Below are 17,174 nucleotides of genomic sequence, written 5' to 3'. Positions count from 1 at the left end.
TGGTGAAGGTTAGATGTGTGAATGAAATTTTGATTTGTAGTTGGTATGAGTTTAAGCATCAGGCTTACACATTCTTACAGGATTTAACAAATATAGCTTTGTTGGTTATGCCTGTATTTGGTCTTTTGTAGCTCTGTATAAAAATATACAGCTGTCCAGGACAATGGATGTGTTTGTTGACATGTAAATTGTATCACAAAAATGTGTACAATACATATTTTGCATGGTTAGCTGTTTGTTAGTGTAACTCTCCATGAAGCGTGTTGCCTGAACTCTGTTACGATACGTCCACGTCGTGAGCGAGGGAGGAGATGCCACGATGTAAAAGAAGGAACAATTATTTAAATACTCTCCAATAAAAAGATATTTGCAATATATACACTAACTGAAATTCTTTAAAATACAGTAAAGTAGCAGTGGCTGTGATTATGAATATGGAATGTACCATATATAGCAGACATGGACATTGCCACATCCGGCTCTCTGACTCTCTCTGACCGGCGCACTTGAGATCGCTGATAAATTAGAAGTCAAAAGTAACTGTGTGACTAAAACCTATTACACTGTGATTATTGCATGAAATTAAACTTTACTGCTATTATTTTGATGGCAGCTGTTTTGTTTTGACATTTGTGTCTGTCTAGTCAGTCAACTCATGCACCATCACTCAAAATGTGTCAGTGAATGTGTTGGACAGCTTTAAAAAATGAGCTCTTAGCTCTATATGTCAGCTAACTTAAAAGGAATGATTGATACAGAATGCAGTCTTTAACAAGGAATGGACTTCTGAATATTAATTTACTGAAGAAAAACTGTAAAGTTGTGTGCTTTGTTTGTAGAGAACATTTAGCTGTGTTGAAGAATTACAATTTGAATCACTATTACAAATGTAAACATGCAGAGAAATACAAGAACTAGACTGATGCAGAACCGGCACGGGCATCTGAAAATTGATTAAACTGCAAAGGCATTAAGGAATTTTTACAGAGCTGCAGTCATCCAGGGATGCAGCAGTCAGGACCAGCTGTGTGATATCACAACACTGCAAGAAACAGTAAGACCGTCTCTGATGGCAGTTTTCCCATTTGGGAATGGCCTTTGCAGTGTTAATTTGTCCTGAGAAAAGGGAAGTGTTTGCACATGTGCCCCTCTTCAGGTGAACCTCAACAAAACAGATTGAGGGGAATTTGGACATTCAGCTGCAAAACAAAGCAGTATTTACTTTTTTGTCTTGGCTCTGTATGAAGCTGTGATTATGCAGCCCAGTTACTGTTCTACACTAGTCACCACTAGGGGGGGGGTGGTACTCTAGCTCTATGCAGGGGAGCAGTTGGGGTTAAGTACCTTGCTCAAGGGTACTTTATTCATGGCCTAGGGCCTGAGAATCAAACCCACAACCCTCCGGGTGCAAGAACGGTTCCCTAACCACCAGACCATGACTGCACCATGATCTTCATACATAGGTAGAAATGACCACCTGTGGCACTCTGGTGCATTGTGGTTGAATGAGTCTTGCACTTAATGTGCATCTGTGTCTCACCACCAGTGTGTTGCAGAGTGGGTGGGAGACATTCTCCATAATGGCCTGCAGCTTAGACAGTGTCCTCCTCTCTGACACTTCCGTCAGACTAATAGAAGATCCTGAACATAGAAGATAGAACTCACCACCACAGACTCATAGAAGATCCTGAACATAGAGGATAGAACTCACAAGGAGGTGAGGGGGGGGGGGGGGGGGGGGGTGGAGTGTTCTATCAGTAGTGACGGGGGGGTTGAGTGGAGTTGTCTATCAATAATGGGGGGTGGGTGGAGTAGTGAAGTGTGTTATCAGTAGTGGGGGGGTGAGTGGAATGGGCTAGCAGAAGGTACAGTTGTGATCAAATTTATTCAACCCCCACTGAAATAAAGTGTTTTGGCCAGTTTGACATTGATTTTGATCATTTTAGTCATCTTATTTACAATTATATCAAAGAGGCACTTATAAATTAGACAAACATAACATAATATTTATGATGGAATAACCACAAATGTCTTTACTGTGCTCACATCATTATCAGTTTTATTCAACCCCCTAGTGACATTATTTTTTAGTACTTAGTACAACATCCTTTTCCAGTTATGACAGCTTTCAAGCGTGAAGCATAGCTTGACACAAGTGTCTTGCAGCGACCTATGGGTATCTTAGCCCATTCTTCATGGGCAAAAGCCTCCAGTTCAGTCACATTCTTAGGCTTGCTCACTGCAACTGCCTTCTTTAGGTCCCACCAGAGGTTCTCAATTGGATTTAAGTCTGGTGATTGCAATGGCCACTCTAGAATGTTCCAGCCTTTCATGTTCAACCATGCTCTAGTGGACTTGGATGTGTGCTTCGGATCATTGTCCTGTTGGAAGGTCCAACGTCTCCCAAGCCGCAGGTTTGTGACTGACTCCATCACATTTTCCTCCAAGATCTCCTGGTACTGAAGGGAATTCATGGTACCCTGCACACGTTGAAGCTTTCCTGTACCATTAGAAGCAAAACAGCCCCAAAGCATAATTGACCCCCCGCCATGCTTCACAGTAGGCAAGGTGTTCTTTTGTTCATAAGCCTGGTTCTTCCTTCTCCAAACATAGCGCTGGTCCATTGGCCTAAACAGTTCTAATTTAGTTTCATCTGACCACAGTACACTGTTCCAAAACCTTTGTGGCTTGTCCACATGACTTTTGGCATACTGCAGTCGACTTTTCTTGTTCTTTGGAGTCAGCAAGGGGGTGCGTCTGGGCGTTCTGGCATGGAGGTCTTCGTTATGCAGTGCGCGCCTTATTGTCTGAGCTGAAACTTCAGTGCCCACATCTGACAGGTCTTTTTTCAGTTCCTTAGCAGTCACGCGGGGATTTTTCTCCACATTACGCTTCAGGTAGCGCACAGCAGTCGCGGTCAGGATCTTCTTTCTGCCACGACCAGGTAACGTTTCCACTGTGCCCTTTAACTTGAACTTGCGAATGATACTTCCGATAGTGTCTCTTGGAATATTTAACAACTTCGCAATCTTTTTATATCCATTGCCATTCTTGTGAAGAGCAATAACCTCTTCTCTTGTCTTCTGGGACCATTCTCTTGCCTTCACCATGCTTGGAAACACACCAGTAGATGTCTAGAAGGAGCTGAGTATCACAGTCCTTTTAAATCTGCCTAATTGGTGCTTATCATGCTTGATTGCTGCTCGTTGACATCCACAGATGTTTTCAATACCTGATGGAAAACACTGGAATGAACCTCTGTTCTTAGGAGTGGTAGTCGTAAAGGGGTTGAATAATTGTGTCAATGAAGAAATCACAAAAAGGCCATTTAATACTTTATGACAAAAAAAATTGATGCTATCTTAGTTGCATTTACTTCTTTAACAAGTCCTTGTAAGATTTCATTATGAACACAATTACAAATGTGCACTGAATTCCATAAAACCCTTCGCAGCATTGGGGGTTGAATAAATTTGATCACAACTGTAGATGAGTCTGGAGTGGACCCAGCTTCACTAAACAGATCAGATCTCTGGACTAGCCTGTCTGGAGAGGACACAGCTTCACTAAACAGATCAGGACTCTGGACTAGCCTGTCTGGAGAGGACACAGCTTCACTAAACAGATCAGATCTCTGGACTAGCCTGTCTGGAGAGGACACAGCTTCACTAAACAGATCAGATCTCTGGACTAGCCTGTCTGGAGAGGACACAGCTTCACTAAACAGATCAGATCTCTGGACTAGCCTGTCTGGAGAGGACACAGCTTCACTAAACAGATCAGATCTCTGGACTAGCCTGTCTGGAGAGGACACAGCTTCACTAAACAGATCAGATCTCTGGACTAGCCTGTCTGGAGAGGACACAGCTTCACTAAACAGATCAGATCTCTGGACTAGCCTGTCTGAAGAGGACACAGCTTCACTAAACAGATCAGGACTGTGGACTAGCCTGTCTGGAGAGGACACAGCTTCACTAAGTTGCTATTTCAGTTTGTATAATGAAATATTAAAAGATAAATAAAGTGAAACAAGAAAAGTGAAGACACTAATGGGATTAAGTGTACCAGGCTGCACACACACACACACACACACACGCGCGCACACACACACACACACACACACACACACACTGAGACATCATTACTAGTATGTGAGAAAGAGGATATACAGTGAAACATGTTATATAATAGGGGTCATAATCATATGAAATTCTATATGGTTGTGGTGAATTTCTTGTAGGTTTCTTTGGTCTGTTATGCTGCGTCTCTCATTACCCACAAACACATGCAGGCAGGTCTGTGTGTTTTAGAGGAGACATGAACCAGCGTTCAGACTAGTGGTGGTGTTACTGTACTGGAAATGGTCTGTTTACAGCAAACTATACAAATTAATCTGTTATGTCTGTTGATTTGCACTAATTATATCTATTTTCATTTTTGTTTACTGTGAACTCTGTATTCCAACAGGTTTGAGTATTATGTTCTTTATAGTAAAGTAAAGAGAAGATCTGCAGTGGAGTTTCTGCTGAAGCTGATTGTTACAGCAGCAGAGTGTGATGCAGCTACAGGAGAGACTTTCACTAAGCTGCTGACATCTGTGTGCAGCTACACAAACTTCCCTGTAGATGGGATTAATTATCAGTGTGATTTCCTGCTGGATCTGTACTCACGTGTGAAGGACTATGAGACTCAAACAGGCAGGAGTGTCCTTCCAGCATTACAGCCAGTTTACCAGTCAGCTCCTGCAGTTTGGAACATAGACCTCTCAGAGAGAAAGACCTCCCTCTTCCTAGAAGTGCTGAAACTCCACACAGTGAAGAAACCAGTAGAGCTGAGAGGCTGGTCAGATGAAGAGAGTGAAGTGAGGAGTTTCCTTCAGTGTCTGCCCTACATCTCACAGCTCAGGTGAGTGAGAAGCTTTTATACGTATTACATGTGTAATGGTTAAGATGAGGTTTTTTCCTTCAAGGTTGAGAGTTTGGCCACTGTCTTTGTTTTTGTGAGTGTCACTGTGAGTGACTAGCAGACGGTGAAGGTTAGATGTGTGAATGAAAACTTGATTTGTAGTTGGTATGAGTTTGAGCAATGATCTTGATTACACATTCTTACAGTTTTAACAAATATAGCTTTGTTGGTTATACCTTGTAGCTCTGTACAAAAATATACAGCTGTCCAGGACAATGGATGTGTTTGTTGACATGTAAATTGTATCACAAAAATGTGTACAATACATATTTTGCATGCTTAGCTGTTTGTTAGTGTAACTCTCCATTAAGCATGTTGCCTGAACTCTGTTACAATATGTCCACGTCGTGAGCGAGGGAGGAGATGCCACGATGTAAAAGACGGAACACTTATTTAAATACTCTCCAATAAAAAGATATTTGCAATATATACACTAACTGAAATTCTTTAAAATACAGTAAAGTAGCAGTGGCTGTGATTATGAATATGGAATGTACCATATATAGCAGACATGGACATTGCCACATCCGTCTCTCTGACTCTCTCTGACCGGCGCACGTGAGATCGCTGATAAATTAGAAGTCAAAAGTAACTGTGTGACTAAAACCTATTACACTGTAATTATTGCATGAAATTAAACTTTACTGCTTTTATTTTGAAGGCAGCAGTTTTGTTTTTACATTTGTGTCTGTCTAGTCAGTTAACTCATGCACCATCATCACTCAAAATGTGTCAGTGAATGTGTTGGACAGCTTTAAAAAAATGAGCTCTTAACTCTATATGTCCGCTAACTAAAAAAGAATGATTGATACAGAATGCAGTTTTTAACAAGGAATGGACTTCTGAATATTAATTTACTGAAGAAAAACTGTAAAGTTGTGTGCTTAATTTGCAGAGAACATTTAGCTGTGTTGAAGAATTACAATTTGAATCACTATTACAAATGTAAACATGCAGAGAAATACAAGAACTAGACTGATACAGAACCGGCACGGGCATCTGAAAATTGATTAAACTGCAAAGGCATTAAGGAGTTTTTACAGAGTTGCACTCATCCAGGGATGCAGCAGTCAGGACCAGCTGTGTGATATCACAGTACGATAAGAAACAGTAAGACCGTCTCTGATGGCAGTTTGTCCATTTGGGAATGGCCTTTGCAGTGTTAATTTGTCCTGAGAAAAGGGAAGTGTTTGCAAATGTGCCCCTCTTCAGGTGAACCTCAACAAAACAGATTGAGGGGAGTTTGATGATGTAATCGATGATGATGCCAGTTCTATAGACTACTGACTGAGCAGTACTGACTATGGCTATAGACAATTAATGAGTATGACTTAGATACTGATCAACAACAATAATAGTAATTATTTACTGATTGTGTCTGTCGGTCTGTGAGAAATTTACATTTACTGTACTGTATGAATTTGTTCAGAGGTGTCAATTTCAGGTTCAGAAAGTAAAAGTCCTCACCAGGACTCAGTCCTCACTCAGGCTTCCTGGATTGTGTTGATTCCACTAATTTTACCTGGATTGCACTAATTAGAAAATCTAGCAAGATTGAGCAAATTCCTGGTGAGGACTTTTACTTTCTGAACCTGGAATTGACACCTCTGAATTTGTTTAGTGTTCTGCAGTTCTGAACTCCCGAATATAACCGAACTCAACAATTGTTGGCTTGCATTTTACTTCAGACTGAAAACTGCAGGTGCAAAATGTTGGGACGACAAAGGTGACGTTGAATTTTTTTTGGCCTTGGGCACGTTGCAGCCTAAAGATGTCTCTGCCTGCTAGTGGAAAACTGTGGAGATAAGAGATAACACCTGTAAAGACCTACCAAATATGCAGTCTTTCAAGATGGTGTCTTTGAATGGCCTTTTACATCCTTTCCCAGCCCAATTAAACTGACAAGCCAATTCATTTGTCAACGATGACTGCAAAATGCGGCGTATTGTTGTCTCTGGTGTCCCACCACCCACAGCAGCACACTTGGACACCTACAAAATCAAAATTTAAATAAACATTGGTTTCTTTAGTTTCAGTTAGCTCTGTTTGGTATTATACGTGGTACATTTTGTAAAAATAACACATACAGTACATACAGTGGGGCCAAAAAGTATTTAGTTGGCCACTGATTGTGTAAGTTTTCCTGCTTAGAGAAATGAGAGAGGTCTGTAATTTTCAACATGGGTAACTTCAACCATGAGAGACAAAATGAGAAAAATCCAGGAAACACTGGGATTTTTAAATAAGTTATTATTTTAGTATTTTAGTATTTGGTCACCCACAAACAAGCAAGATTTCTCGCTCTCACAAACCTTCAGATTAGCTCAAGAACAGTGCGTACAGAGCTTCATGGTCTGTTTTCCCATAACGAATGGCAGTTGCATCCAAGCCTTACATAATTAAATGCCAAGCAGGCGAGTGGACACCTTTGGCAATGTAGTGCATGTCTGCATATTATGCATTATCTATGACAACAATTTCAACTTTGAAAATGTGTGTGTACATGTTATATTACTATTGAACATACTAAAAAACAAGGTGCTATACTATGACTGATAAGTACTTACGGTTTTTCGATGGACTGCTTCAGTCTGAAGTTGTCTCTCTGATTCCTCAAAATCCTCCACAGTCTTCAAGGGCAGACATAAAGCAGCACCCAGTGATTCCACGCTCTTATTCTGTGTTCCAAACCATTGTTTAATTTCTCCAACATCCTTCTGGAGTGTCAGGATCTCCTTTCGAGCCTCTTTTATATCCTCACGGATATTAACCAAAATGGTTATCAGTTTATTAACTGCTATCTCTGAAACACAATAACCAAACAAGATTATTATCCTAAATCAACAAAAGGGCTACCACTTTTGTTTATTTAAGCTATTAAATATACCTTTAATATTAAATCAGACAGATACAGAACAGCAAGGATAATGTGAATATCGTAATAAAGGAAAATATGTGTAACAGTAGTGTTACTAAGGTGCAGCCTAATAAGCTATAGATTTGAACATTTTGATCAGTGTTAGCTTATGCTAAATAATTTAGCCTTCCTGCTGTCTCTGTGAGGTAATGGTAGATTACAAGTAGGGATGTCCCCGATCCAATCACCTGATCTGAAATCGGGATTGATCTCGTAAATTTCAAAGGATCGGAATCGAATGAAAACGATTCGGATCATTAATGTATAAAAAATGTATATAGTTGCATCATAGAGACTCTATGATGCATATTCAGAGTGGTCAAATAACCGACACTTCTACTGTAAAAATAGCTTTAACTTAAGAAATGATTTAATATCAATCTGTAATATGTAGTCTTTAAGCTCAGATTTTAAACAAGTATCATACCTTTCAGGACTTGCCTTGACTCTGGCCATATCGGATCTGCTCCCACAAGATCACATTGAAGAACAATCATTAAAATTGTAAAAATGTGATGAATTTAAATAATATACTGATTTTTAACATTTCAATAATTAAACAATAACAGGTAAAGCTTAAACCAAAATTTAGGTTGGATAAAATTTCTAGGGCTTTAAAAGAAATAATATCTAAAATATCAAAGTAATTAGTTCATTATTTACCATTTCTTTCATATTCTGGGGCTTGCAGTGTATGGTACACTGGGTTGCTGCTGCCTTGGGAGTCTAACATGACAAACAAAATGTCACTAAGAACCTTCTAAGACTTTTAAATGGACATTTAATTAATTAAGGTCACTAACCATTAAAACACTGCTCAGACCAGTGCGCTGAACCCAAACCTGTAAAGAAAAAGGTAAATCAGTTTATTTTAACATTTCTAGTCCTACTTCTGGTTTTGGCTCATCACTCACTTCATTTCTGCAATTCAGGTAGAGTTAAGGTAGGATTTTCTTGATTATTCATTATCAGAGTTGTATAGTAACAAAGTAGAACTACTTCGCTACTGTACTTAAGTACTAAAATGCTGTATCTGTACTTTACTGGAGTATTATTTTTTTCTCCTACTTCCACTTTTACTTCACTACATATTTTCCATCAGTTTAATACTTTTACTCCGATACATTTTTTACGTGATATATAGTTACTCGTTACAATTATAAACGTGTTAGCTGGCGCTGTCACCGTGTCAAGCGATCAGGCTGTCTTATGAGAAAACTGCACATTCTCCGGTCGCGTCTCGTTTACTCTGCTGCTGCCTTCACTGAACACTTGAGCTTCGTAATCTAGGTTCACTTGACACGTCGTGACTGCCGCAAGGGTCCGCGCGGCAAAAATGACGCAATCGCGGCAGCTCCGCCCATGAGCGTTGACCACGCGCGCGGTCGCCTCGCGATGTCGTGCACCACTCGATTTTTGTGCGTGCGAAGTTACAAGGTAGAATTCATGCACTTGTACGGCACTTAAAGTCCATTTTCTGTATTTTCCAGCACCTTCAGCTTAATTTACATATTTATACAAATGCACATATATTCGAAATGATTGCAAATAATTCGCTTTTTATCTCATTAAAAGAGATGGTACCGTGTTTGGTAACAGCAGAAGAGCGCAGTAAGCACTAGTTAGGTTAGATATCTTAGCTAACTAACCTAATTATGTTCATGGCGTGCTGCAGAATTCATTTAACATTAGCTGGCAATAAAGGCAACGTGCTGACTAATCGTGTCCATTTTTATAGTGTAGTGTTTTTATAGGGTAAGGGCATTTAATGAGGGTAAACGCAGGGCAGTAGGCTCACCCTTAGAATCCGACAGACGGATTTTACGTCCAAAATACACCTTGTTTTCTCAGCTAAATTAAGGCGAATTTGTACTTCTGCGTCAAACCTACGACATAGCAAGACATAGGTTATCTGTTTTTTGTGTACGAAGTGTTAACCCCAGTTTTTTAAGTACATACAGAACACTTGTACTTGTGATCTTTGACATCTTTGATTTGTAAGTGATATATAAAAACTATTGATAATCAAACTTTGATGGCTTTCTTTAATTACTTCAAAACACAATACTTGTACTTTTTACTTTCAGTACTTGAGTAATAAATTTTAGACTAAACTACTTGCAATACTTAAGTACAAAAAATGCTGAATACTTCTGTACTTCTACTTAAGTAAAGTTTTTAAAGAACACTTCAACTTTTACTCAAGTCAATGTTTTGATAGAGTACTTGTACTTTTACTCAAGTATGGGTCTCGAATACTTTATACAACACTGTTCATTATATCATATGTAATTCAAATGGAATTACACTGGGGCACAGGTGAGATGGAAAACATGTCTGAGTGAGTGGAGTGAGTGAGTTATTTGCCTGAAGAAATGTTTTGCATCTGTATACACAGGATTATTGTTATTTCTTGCTCTTTATCACTGTAACACTTTAAAGTAATTTTGTCCACAATGTATTTTATACAATGTATTTTTAGCAATATATGCATGTGATGATACAATATTGTCACGATACGTTGCCCATGATAAAGATGATATAACGATATTGTGATTCTCTGATTGTGACGCTGGGAGCGCAGCGAAGGACGAGACACGGATCCCACTTGTGGCGACAGACGTCACTTTTATGTACAGAAAACGTTGCGCAATAGCGCACGATAAACATGGAACATAAGCACACAACGTGCAGACTTGAGACATTGACGAGCACAGGACACTGCGCGAGCGCACATTAAATAGACAAACCACATTAGCCCCACGTGATTCACAAGACGAGCCACAGGTGATACACATTAGCACAAGACATAACCACTACCACGGAAATACACAGACGCAGACGATACACGTGGACAACGTAAACACACGCCCAAAAGGGAGGGGCCGGGGTCCTCAACGTGACACTGATCACTGTGATCACTGTTTTCAGATCAGATTTTTTGGTAAGAATTTATATTCAGAAACATTTAATGTTTTACTGCCAATATGTAGCACAATGTAATAACTGCTAACACTTCTCTTTGTCACTAATTATTTGCAAACAGTGACATGACATCTACATTACAATTTAATCTGTCAATTATATTTTTGCAAACTTTGAATGCCGTTATGATCATATATACTGGAATATCACTCAAGTAAAGAAAACAGACACAACTGCTACTCAATAACTTACCATTTGATGGCCACTGTCCCCGGAATGATCCTGCACAATGAAGAAAAATTCAACATTTTGAACAGCTTTGTAAAATATGTCTTTTTTTTTTTTAAGAATTTGAATAAAATAACAGAATAATACAATTCTAACCATTATTTGATCTTTGTTCCTGTGCCGTATATCCCAGGCTGACTTCTAATGAGACAAATCAAAGTTTAATACTGTTACACTGAAGAAGTAGACCTTGTTGTACCTTAGTTGTTGTACCTTAGCTACTTCTTCAGCATATGATGTGATTAAGGTGTCACAAGCCAACTTTGTATTAACAGACAGCTGCTCCAACACTACTCAGTAATGGACAAAATCTGTGAAAATATTCACTGGTTTCATTTAATTTAAAAAAGAAAGGTACCTGGCAGCACTACTGGAGGAGGCTTGGCTAATTGTCTCCTTTTTGATTCCGCAGGGTCCTCATCAACATAGTCACTGTAACGAGTATTAATCCTGAACACAATATTTGACCGTTATGTGAATGATCAGATTCCCAACATACAATGGCAAAAAATAAAACAGAAGTCAGAGAAAGTTACAAATGCACCTCATTTTCCTTTTTTTTCGTTCTTCTGTATCCTCATCTGACTGCAGGTCTGATGTGCAGCAACCTTCTTCAACTAATTTAAGACGGCTGTGAGCCATTTCATAGGTATCTATAAAAAATATATATAGAAAATTGAATTAAAAAACTGATTAGTTACTAGACACCGCACATTGTCATGAACAGTCCAGTCAGTTCTGGATATTTCTCTCTGTCTGACAGATTTTTGCAGCTTTTGGCTGTTATAGGGTGGCCATGAACATTTGTCACCCTTGAGCCAGCAGCTAGGCACGACGGCAGTACCCCTGTCCTGGAACTCCACCACACAATATTGTTTGTTTTCCATCTGAAACATAGAAACACATGAAACAGGAACTGGATAACTGGCAAACAGGAAACTTTTCAAATTAGGCCTTTTTCCTCCTCCACTTTTAAAGGAGAACACCAGTGTGAAATGAACTTGGGATGTAGTGAAACATGAAAACCAGTAGGAATCTCTTACGAGTATCCCACCTCCGTTTCTATAGCATTCCAAAATACAACTCTATTAGCCGAGGCTAACAACAGGCTCACAATGCTAGCAATAGTGGAATTGCATTGTTTATGCAAATATCACTATTTTTCCACCATTAACAAGGCTCAAAGTAGCTCCACAAAAACGAAGCGAATGGGCTATCCACATAACTGATTATGAACTACACAGAGCCTATTAGAGTAGCCGGTGACAGTAGGCAATTGTTTCTAATAAAGTAGCTGGTGAACAGCTAGTTGCTGACCCTATTCCATCAAACACAATAAAAATAGAACTATTACAACATTCCTGAACACTACTATACATACGAAATACTCATAAGTTGAGGTGTGTTCTCTATAGATGATTATTTGTGAAGCATAGGAAAGACTACAGAGCCATTATCTACTGGATATAGAACACACTTTCTTTGTATGTGTGAAAGCTTTACCACTATCAGATTGTCAGATAAATCACACACCCTGTAACAACCAATATATGCGGAGGTACATGGATACTCAAAGTAGGGTTCACAGTGTCTGAATTTCTGAAATAGCAGAAAAATATTTCCATTGTCCCTGATGACATTCTTGATCACACCAATCTCACCTGAAACCTCGATGCAATTATTACTAGTCTCAGTGGATAAGCAGAAGTCTCTGGAAGTTACCTTTCTGAACTGCTCAGCACGACAAAACTGAGAGGGTAAGGGACCACTATAATGCAAGCCTGCAACTGTAGCCTCACTTGGAGGCATTTCCACCAAAGCCGGTGTCGCTTCTGATAATCTTTTAACAACTTGCTGCAATGGCTGGTGTGGTTTGCGTAGGAGACATTTAATCTGACACAAATAATTCTCAAACGGAAACCCAGACACATTGTCAAGTGGACCAAAGTGTCTATACTCATCGGCTAAGTGAATCAACTGGTGTATAGTGAACACAACTTCGTCACTTCCATAGTTTCCCAAAGTGCTGCACAAAAGACACGAGGAGATCATGAGCAAATTTTACCATTTGTTCATTGTTACCTGGAGACAGGAGTAAACGCATGGCAACAGAAAACAGCATAAAATTGTCATAGAGCTCGCTAGGCAGACAATCTCGGAGCACAACAGTCCAGAGTACAACATGAATTGTCCTAGCTCAGTGGCTTTCCACCGATCCACCTCAGTCAGGTCCCTTGGTTTGCGTGCAAACTCAACAGGAGTGTGAGAACGTAGCCCTAAAAGTTTGCTAGAAATCAAGCCAACTACTTGAGATTGAATCCTTGTGGTCAAATTTTTGCATCTCAGCCAGAAGTACAGGAGTTTTCTTGTTACCCCAAGACAGCAAAGATGCATGTAATCTATAGGGAACTGAGAAACCATTTTTACCACACTTGTCAAAGGGCTAAGTTTTTGTTCTAGGTGATGGTCTTCATCAACCATAGCTGCAAAATCAGCATCAGTCCTAGGTTTAACTGCAATATCAGGAAATGTCATCTTATTCTTCCACACACCAGCCTGTGTACATTTATCACATCCATAGTAAACATTATGAGCTTTCACGTTTTTGACAAAAGCACGAGCTGGAGCATCACACACAAAAGCTGAAAGAAGTACCTGAAAAGATCTACCACAATACACAATGCCATTAGTAAGAACATGTGTCAAATCCTTTGTAAATTCCTTTAGGAACTCAAAGACGCTTCCAGGTTTCCCTGCTCCACAGTATATACCAACAACAAATGGGGTTCTGGTGTAATCACAATAGAGTAATCCAAGAATTGACCAAAACTGTAGCCTAGAACTTTTTAACAAAGGAAGGCCATCAATGTTGAACTGCAGTTTCAGTTTGTTGACATCTGCAGGAAAAACTAGACACTTTAATCTAGAGAGCAACCCTTGATCTAAACCAAAGTGGTAGTACTGTCCGTTTCCCATTTTACAAGTGGGTACCTTTGCTGGTGTGCCAAGGAGTGTCCTTCCATCACGTGGAAGTTTTGGGTGAAACACTTGCAGAATACACAGGAGTGCTGTAAGAGCAACCAGTGAAATTGAAAACTTTGCGGCCCAGTGTTTCAAGCTCATGTAAAGCATATTGTCCTTTCATAATATTCTTCATCTGAACCACCAGCTGATTCACTAGAGAAACTGCTACCAACTGCACATTGTTCAGAGTCACCATCAGACTCGTCCATGACATCACTAGCACAGGCAGAGCTGGCTTCATTTGAAGCTGAACTCTGTGTACGTGCTTCAACGGTATTTGCACTAGCCAAATTCACAAACCTGTGCTCTTCAGTTTGGAAGCTTTCGCCCCCATGTGGTCCTGTCTCAACTGTTTTTTCAAACTCTTGCAAGATCTCGTTCTCTATCCTGCTTACTTCCCTATTTACCTTCCGTCTCTTTGACCAGTAAGAAGCCATGCTGTTTGCTGTATCATTCAATGCATCACACTTCAACAGTGAGACTTGCCTCTGTTCAACACAACAAACCTGTGAATCTGTACTGTGCTTCTTTTCACCACCTGGGTTATAAAAGAAAAAAATTGTAATAAAAGTTAGATTTAGTCAAGTAGATATATATATACACAAACACACAAGATAAAATATATACTTGTATAAATTCCAATAAACCAGTGTTTAAGTTTGGCATAACACATATTAGATATGCATAACACATATTACATATTAGATGGCATATTACATTAGAACAATAAAAAAGGATGTAGGCTACAGTATATACAATACTTGGTCGGGGCTCCTTTTACATGAGTTACTACATCAGTGTGGCAGCTTGTGGAACTGCTGAGGTGTTATGGAAGCCCAGCATTATTGTGTTATGGAGTGCCAACATTTCTGTATTAACTGTACAAGGTAATAAACTCACTTTTTGATGATATTCAAATGTATTGAGTTTCTCTGGTAAATTACATTTTAGTTATTTACCCTGCAAATGAGACACTATATTTAATTAGAGATGGAAAGATCGGTATCGGCCAATTTTCAAACAAAATACACGATCGGCAGATTTTACAGATGGTTATTTGTATGTGACTATATTCTAAAACTTATCATACGGTGCACACAGAGTTATGTACCTAGCTAGACCTACCGTTCGACAAGCAATACATTTAAATAAAAATTGTATGAAGTAATGAAATGCAGTTTGGTATCTAATAAAGTGCAACACGTGCAGATTGTATAGAATGCAGTATTTAGAGATAAAATGCAGTTATTTACAGCTAGTGTAAGTAAAGATGGTTAATAGATATGTGCAGAGTAGATAAATTACCTAGGTGTCACGTTGAGGACCCCGGCCCCTCCCTTTTGGGCGTGTGTTTACGTTGTCCACGTGTAATCGTCTGCGTCTGTGGATCTGTGTGGTTGTGGTTGTGTCTTGTGATAATCCGTCACACCTGTGGCTTGTCTCGTACTCACGTGGGGTTTATGTGGTTTGTCTATTTAATGCGTTCGCGCAGTGTCCTGTGCTCGTCGTTGTCAGAGTCTACATGTTTGAGTCAGTCCACTTTGTATGTTTATTTGTTATTTGTGCGCTGTCGCGCTATTCACTCATTAAAGTGACGTTCCACGTTGAATCTGTGCCTCGTCCTTCGCAATCCCGTGAGCGTCACAGTGTCCTGTGCTTGTCGTTGTCTAAAGTTGACACGTCTGTGTGTGTTTAATGTTTCATGTGCGCTATATGCACCAGATATCTGTTAATAATAAAAGTGACATTTGTCGTAAGCGAGGATTCGTGTCTCATCCTTCGCCGCTCTGCCGCGCGTCACAGAACGACGAGCCAACAAGAGACACCTGAAGATGCTAGGCAACACTACTCGGCCGAAAAAGAGTCAGCGCCCCAGTAAGCGGCATCACCGCGCTTTTTCCCCTCCGCCGCGCCGAGACGCCGTGCCTACACCGGAGCAACTGGAGTCGGACCGGGTATGCGCATTCATGCTGTGCGCCCCGGAGGAGGAGTTTGGGGGGGAGGACTCGGAGGAAGAAGAGGAAGACCACCCTCCGTCGGTGTGCGACGCTTCCACCGTAGACTACGGTGAGGAGGAGGACTCGGAGGAAGAGGACTACCTCCCTCCACCCGTGTGCCCCTCTCCCACTGTAGAAAACAGTGGGGAGGTGGAAGAGGAGAACGAGGATTACCCTCCGTCGGTGTACTCCGCGCCCACCGTTGACTATGGTGGGGGAGAGGAGGAAGACGAGGACTACCCTCCGTCGGAGTGCTCCGCGCCCACCGTTGGCTACGGTGGGGAGGAGGAGGATGAGGAGGGCTCCTACACCGAGGAGGAAGAGGAGAGCCCTCCCACCTCTGAGCTATCTGCCGGGACTGAAAGGAAGGTGGACTCCCGAGGTGGGCCCATCCTCCGAGCGCTCCGGAGGAGAGGAGATGGACTACTCCTGGGGTGGCAGCCCAGAGCAGCCCATGAGCTGGAGCCAGGGCAGTGAGGCGATGGAGACAGAGGAAGAAGACCACACTGCTGGCTCCAGGGGGCGGTCGCGAGGAGAAGGGGGAATGCCCTACGTGCCCTACGGCTCACCAAGGGGAAAGACCGGCTGCGCTGCAGCAGGCACGTCCGCCAGTCGCCTGCACCAGGTACGTCCGCCAGTCGCGCAGCCCCCAGCGGAGGGTTCGCAGCGAAGGCTGGAGGAGGACCGCCCACTGCAGCAGCTGCGGCTCCCGATCTCTCTCCCCTCATCGCTCTCCTCCTGGCGCGTAGCTTGGCGCTTGTTTCATGTGTGTGTTTGCTAGTGTTTGTGAATCTTCCCGTATGTGTGCCAAACCCCTTTTGCCCTTTTGTTCCTCTATGTATGAATGTCCCTGTCTATGTGTTTGTACAGGTCCCGTTAAATGTGTCCAACGTCTTCTCCCCGGTCTTCCCAGGGAGCGTGTTCTAGGCGGTTCGTGGCGGACACTTCGCCGAGGGCGGTCACCTCCCAGACGCAGGACTGAGCGTGTCAGATCCGCCCATCGTTGTGGGTTCGGGGCACTCGGTCCTATTGGCACCCCGAGACGGGTAGTGCCCTTG

At 41.2% G+C, this 17,174-nt stretch overlaps 1 protein-coding gene across 16 annotated transcripts in view; it reads left to right on the top strand.

Annotated features, from left to right (window-relative positions):
* The window catches only part of LOC143523348 (uncharacterized), a 75,112-nt gene that overhangs the window by 35,730 nt on the left and 22,208 nt on the right, over positions 1 to 17,174 (top strand). For all 16 annotated transcript variants that reach the window (XM_077017741.1, XM_077017776.1, XM_077017768.1 and 13 more), the window contains one exon: positions 4,468 to 4,905. In XM_077017741.1, the coding sequence (XP_076873856.1) occupies positions 4,468 to 4,905 (438 nt within the window). The remainder of the gene's footprint in view (positions 1 to 4,467; positions 4,906 to 17,174) is intronic.

This window comes from Brachyhypopomus gauderio, chromosome 1 (assembly GCF_052324685.1).
Source record: "Brachyhypopomus gauderio isolate BG-103 chromosome 1, BGAUD_0.2, whole genome shotgun sequence".
Classification (NCBI taxonomy): Eukaryota; Metazoa; Chordata; class Actinopteri; order Gymnotiformes; family Hypopomidae; genus Brachyhypopomus; species Brachyhypopomus gauderio.
This window is presented reverse-complemented; position numbering and strand designations above follow the sequence as displayed.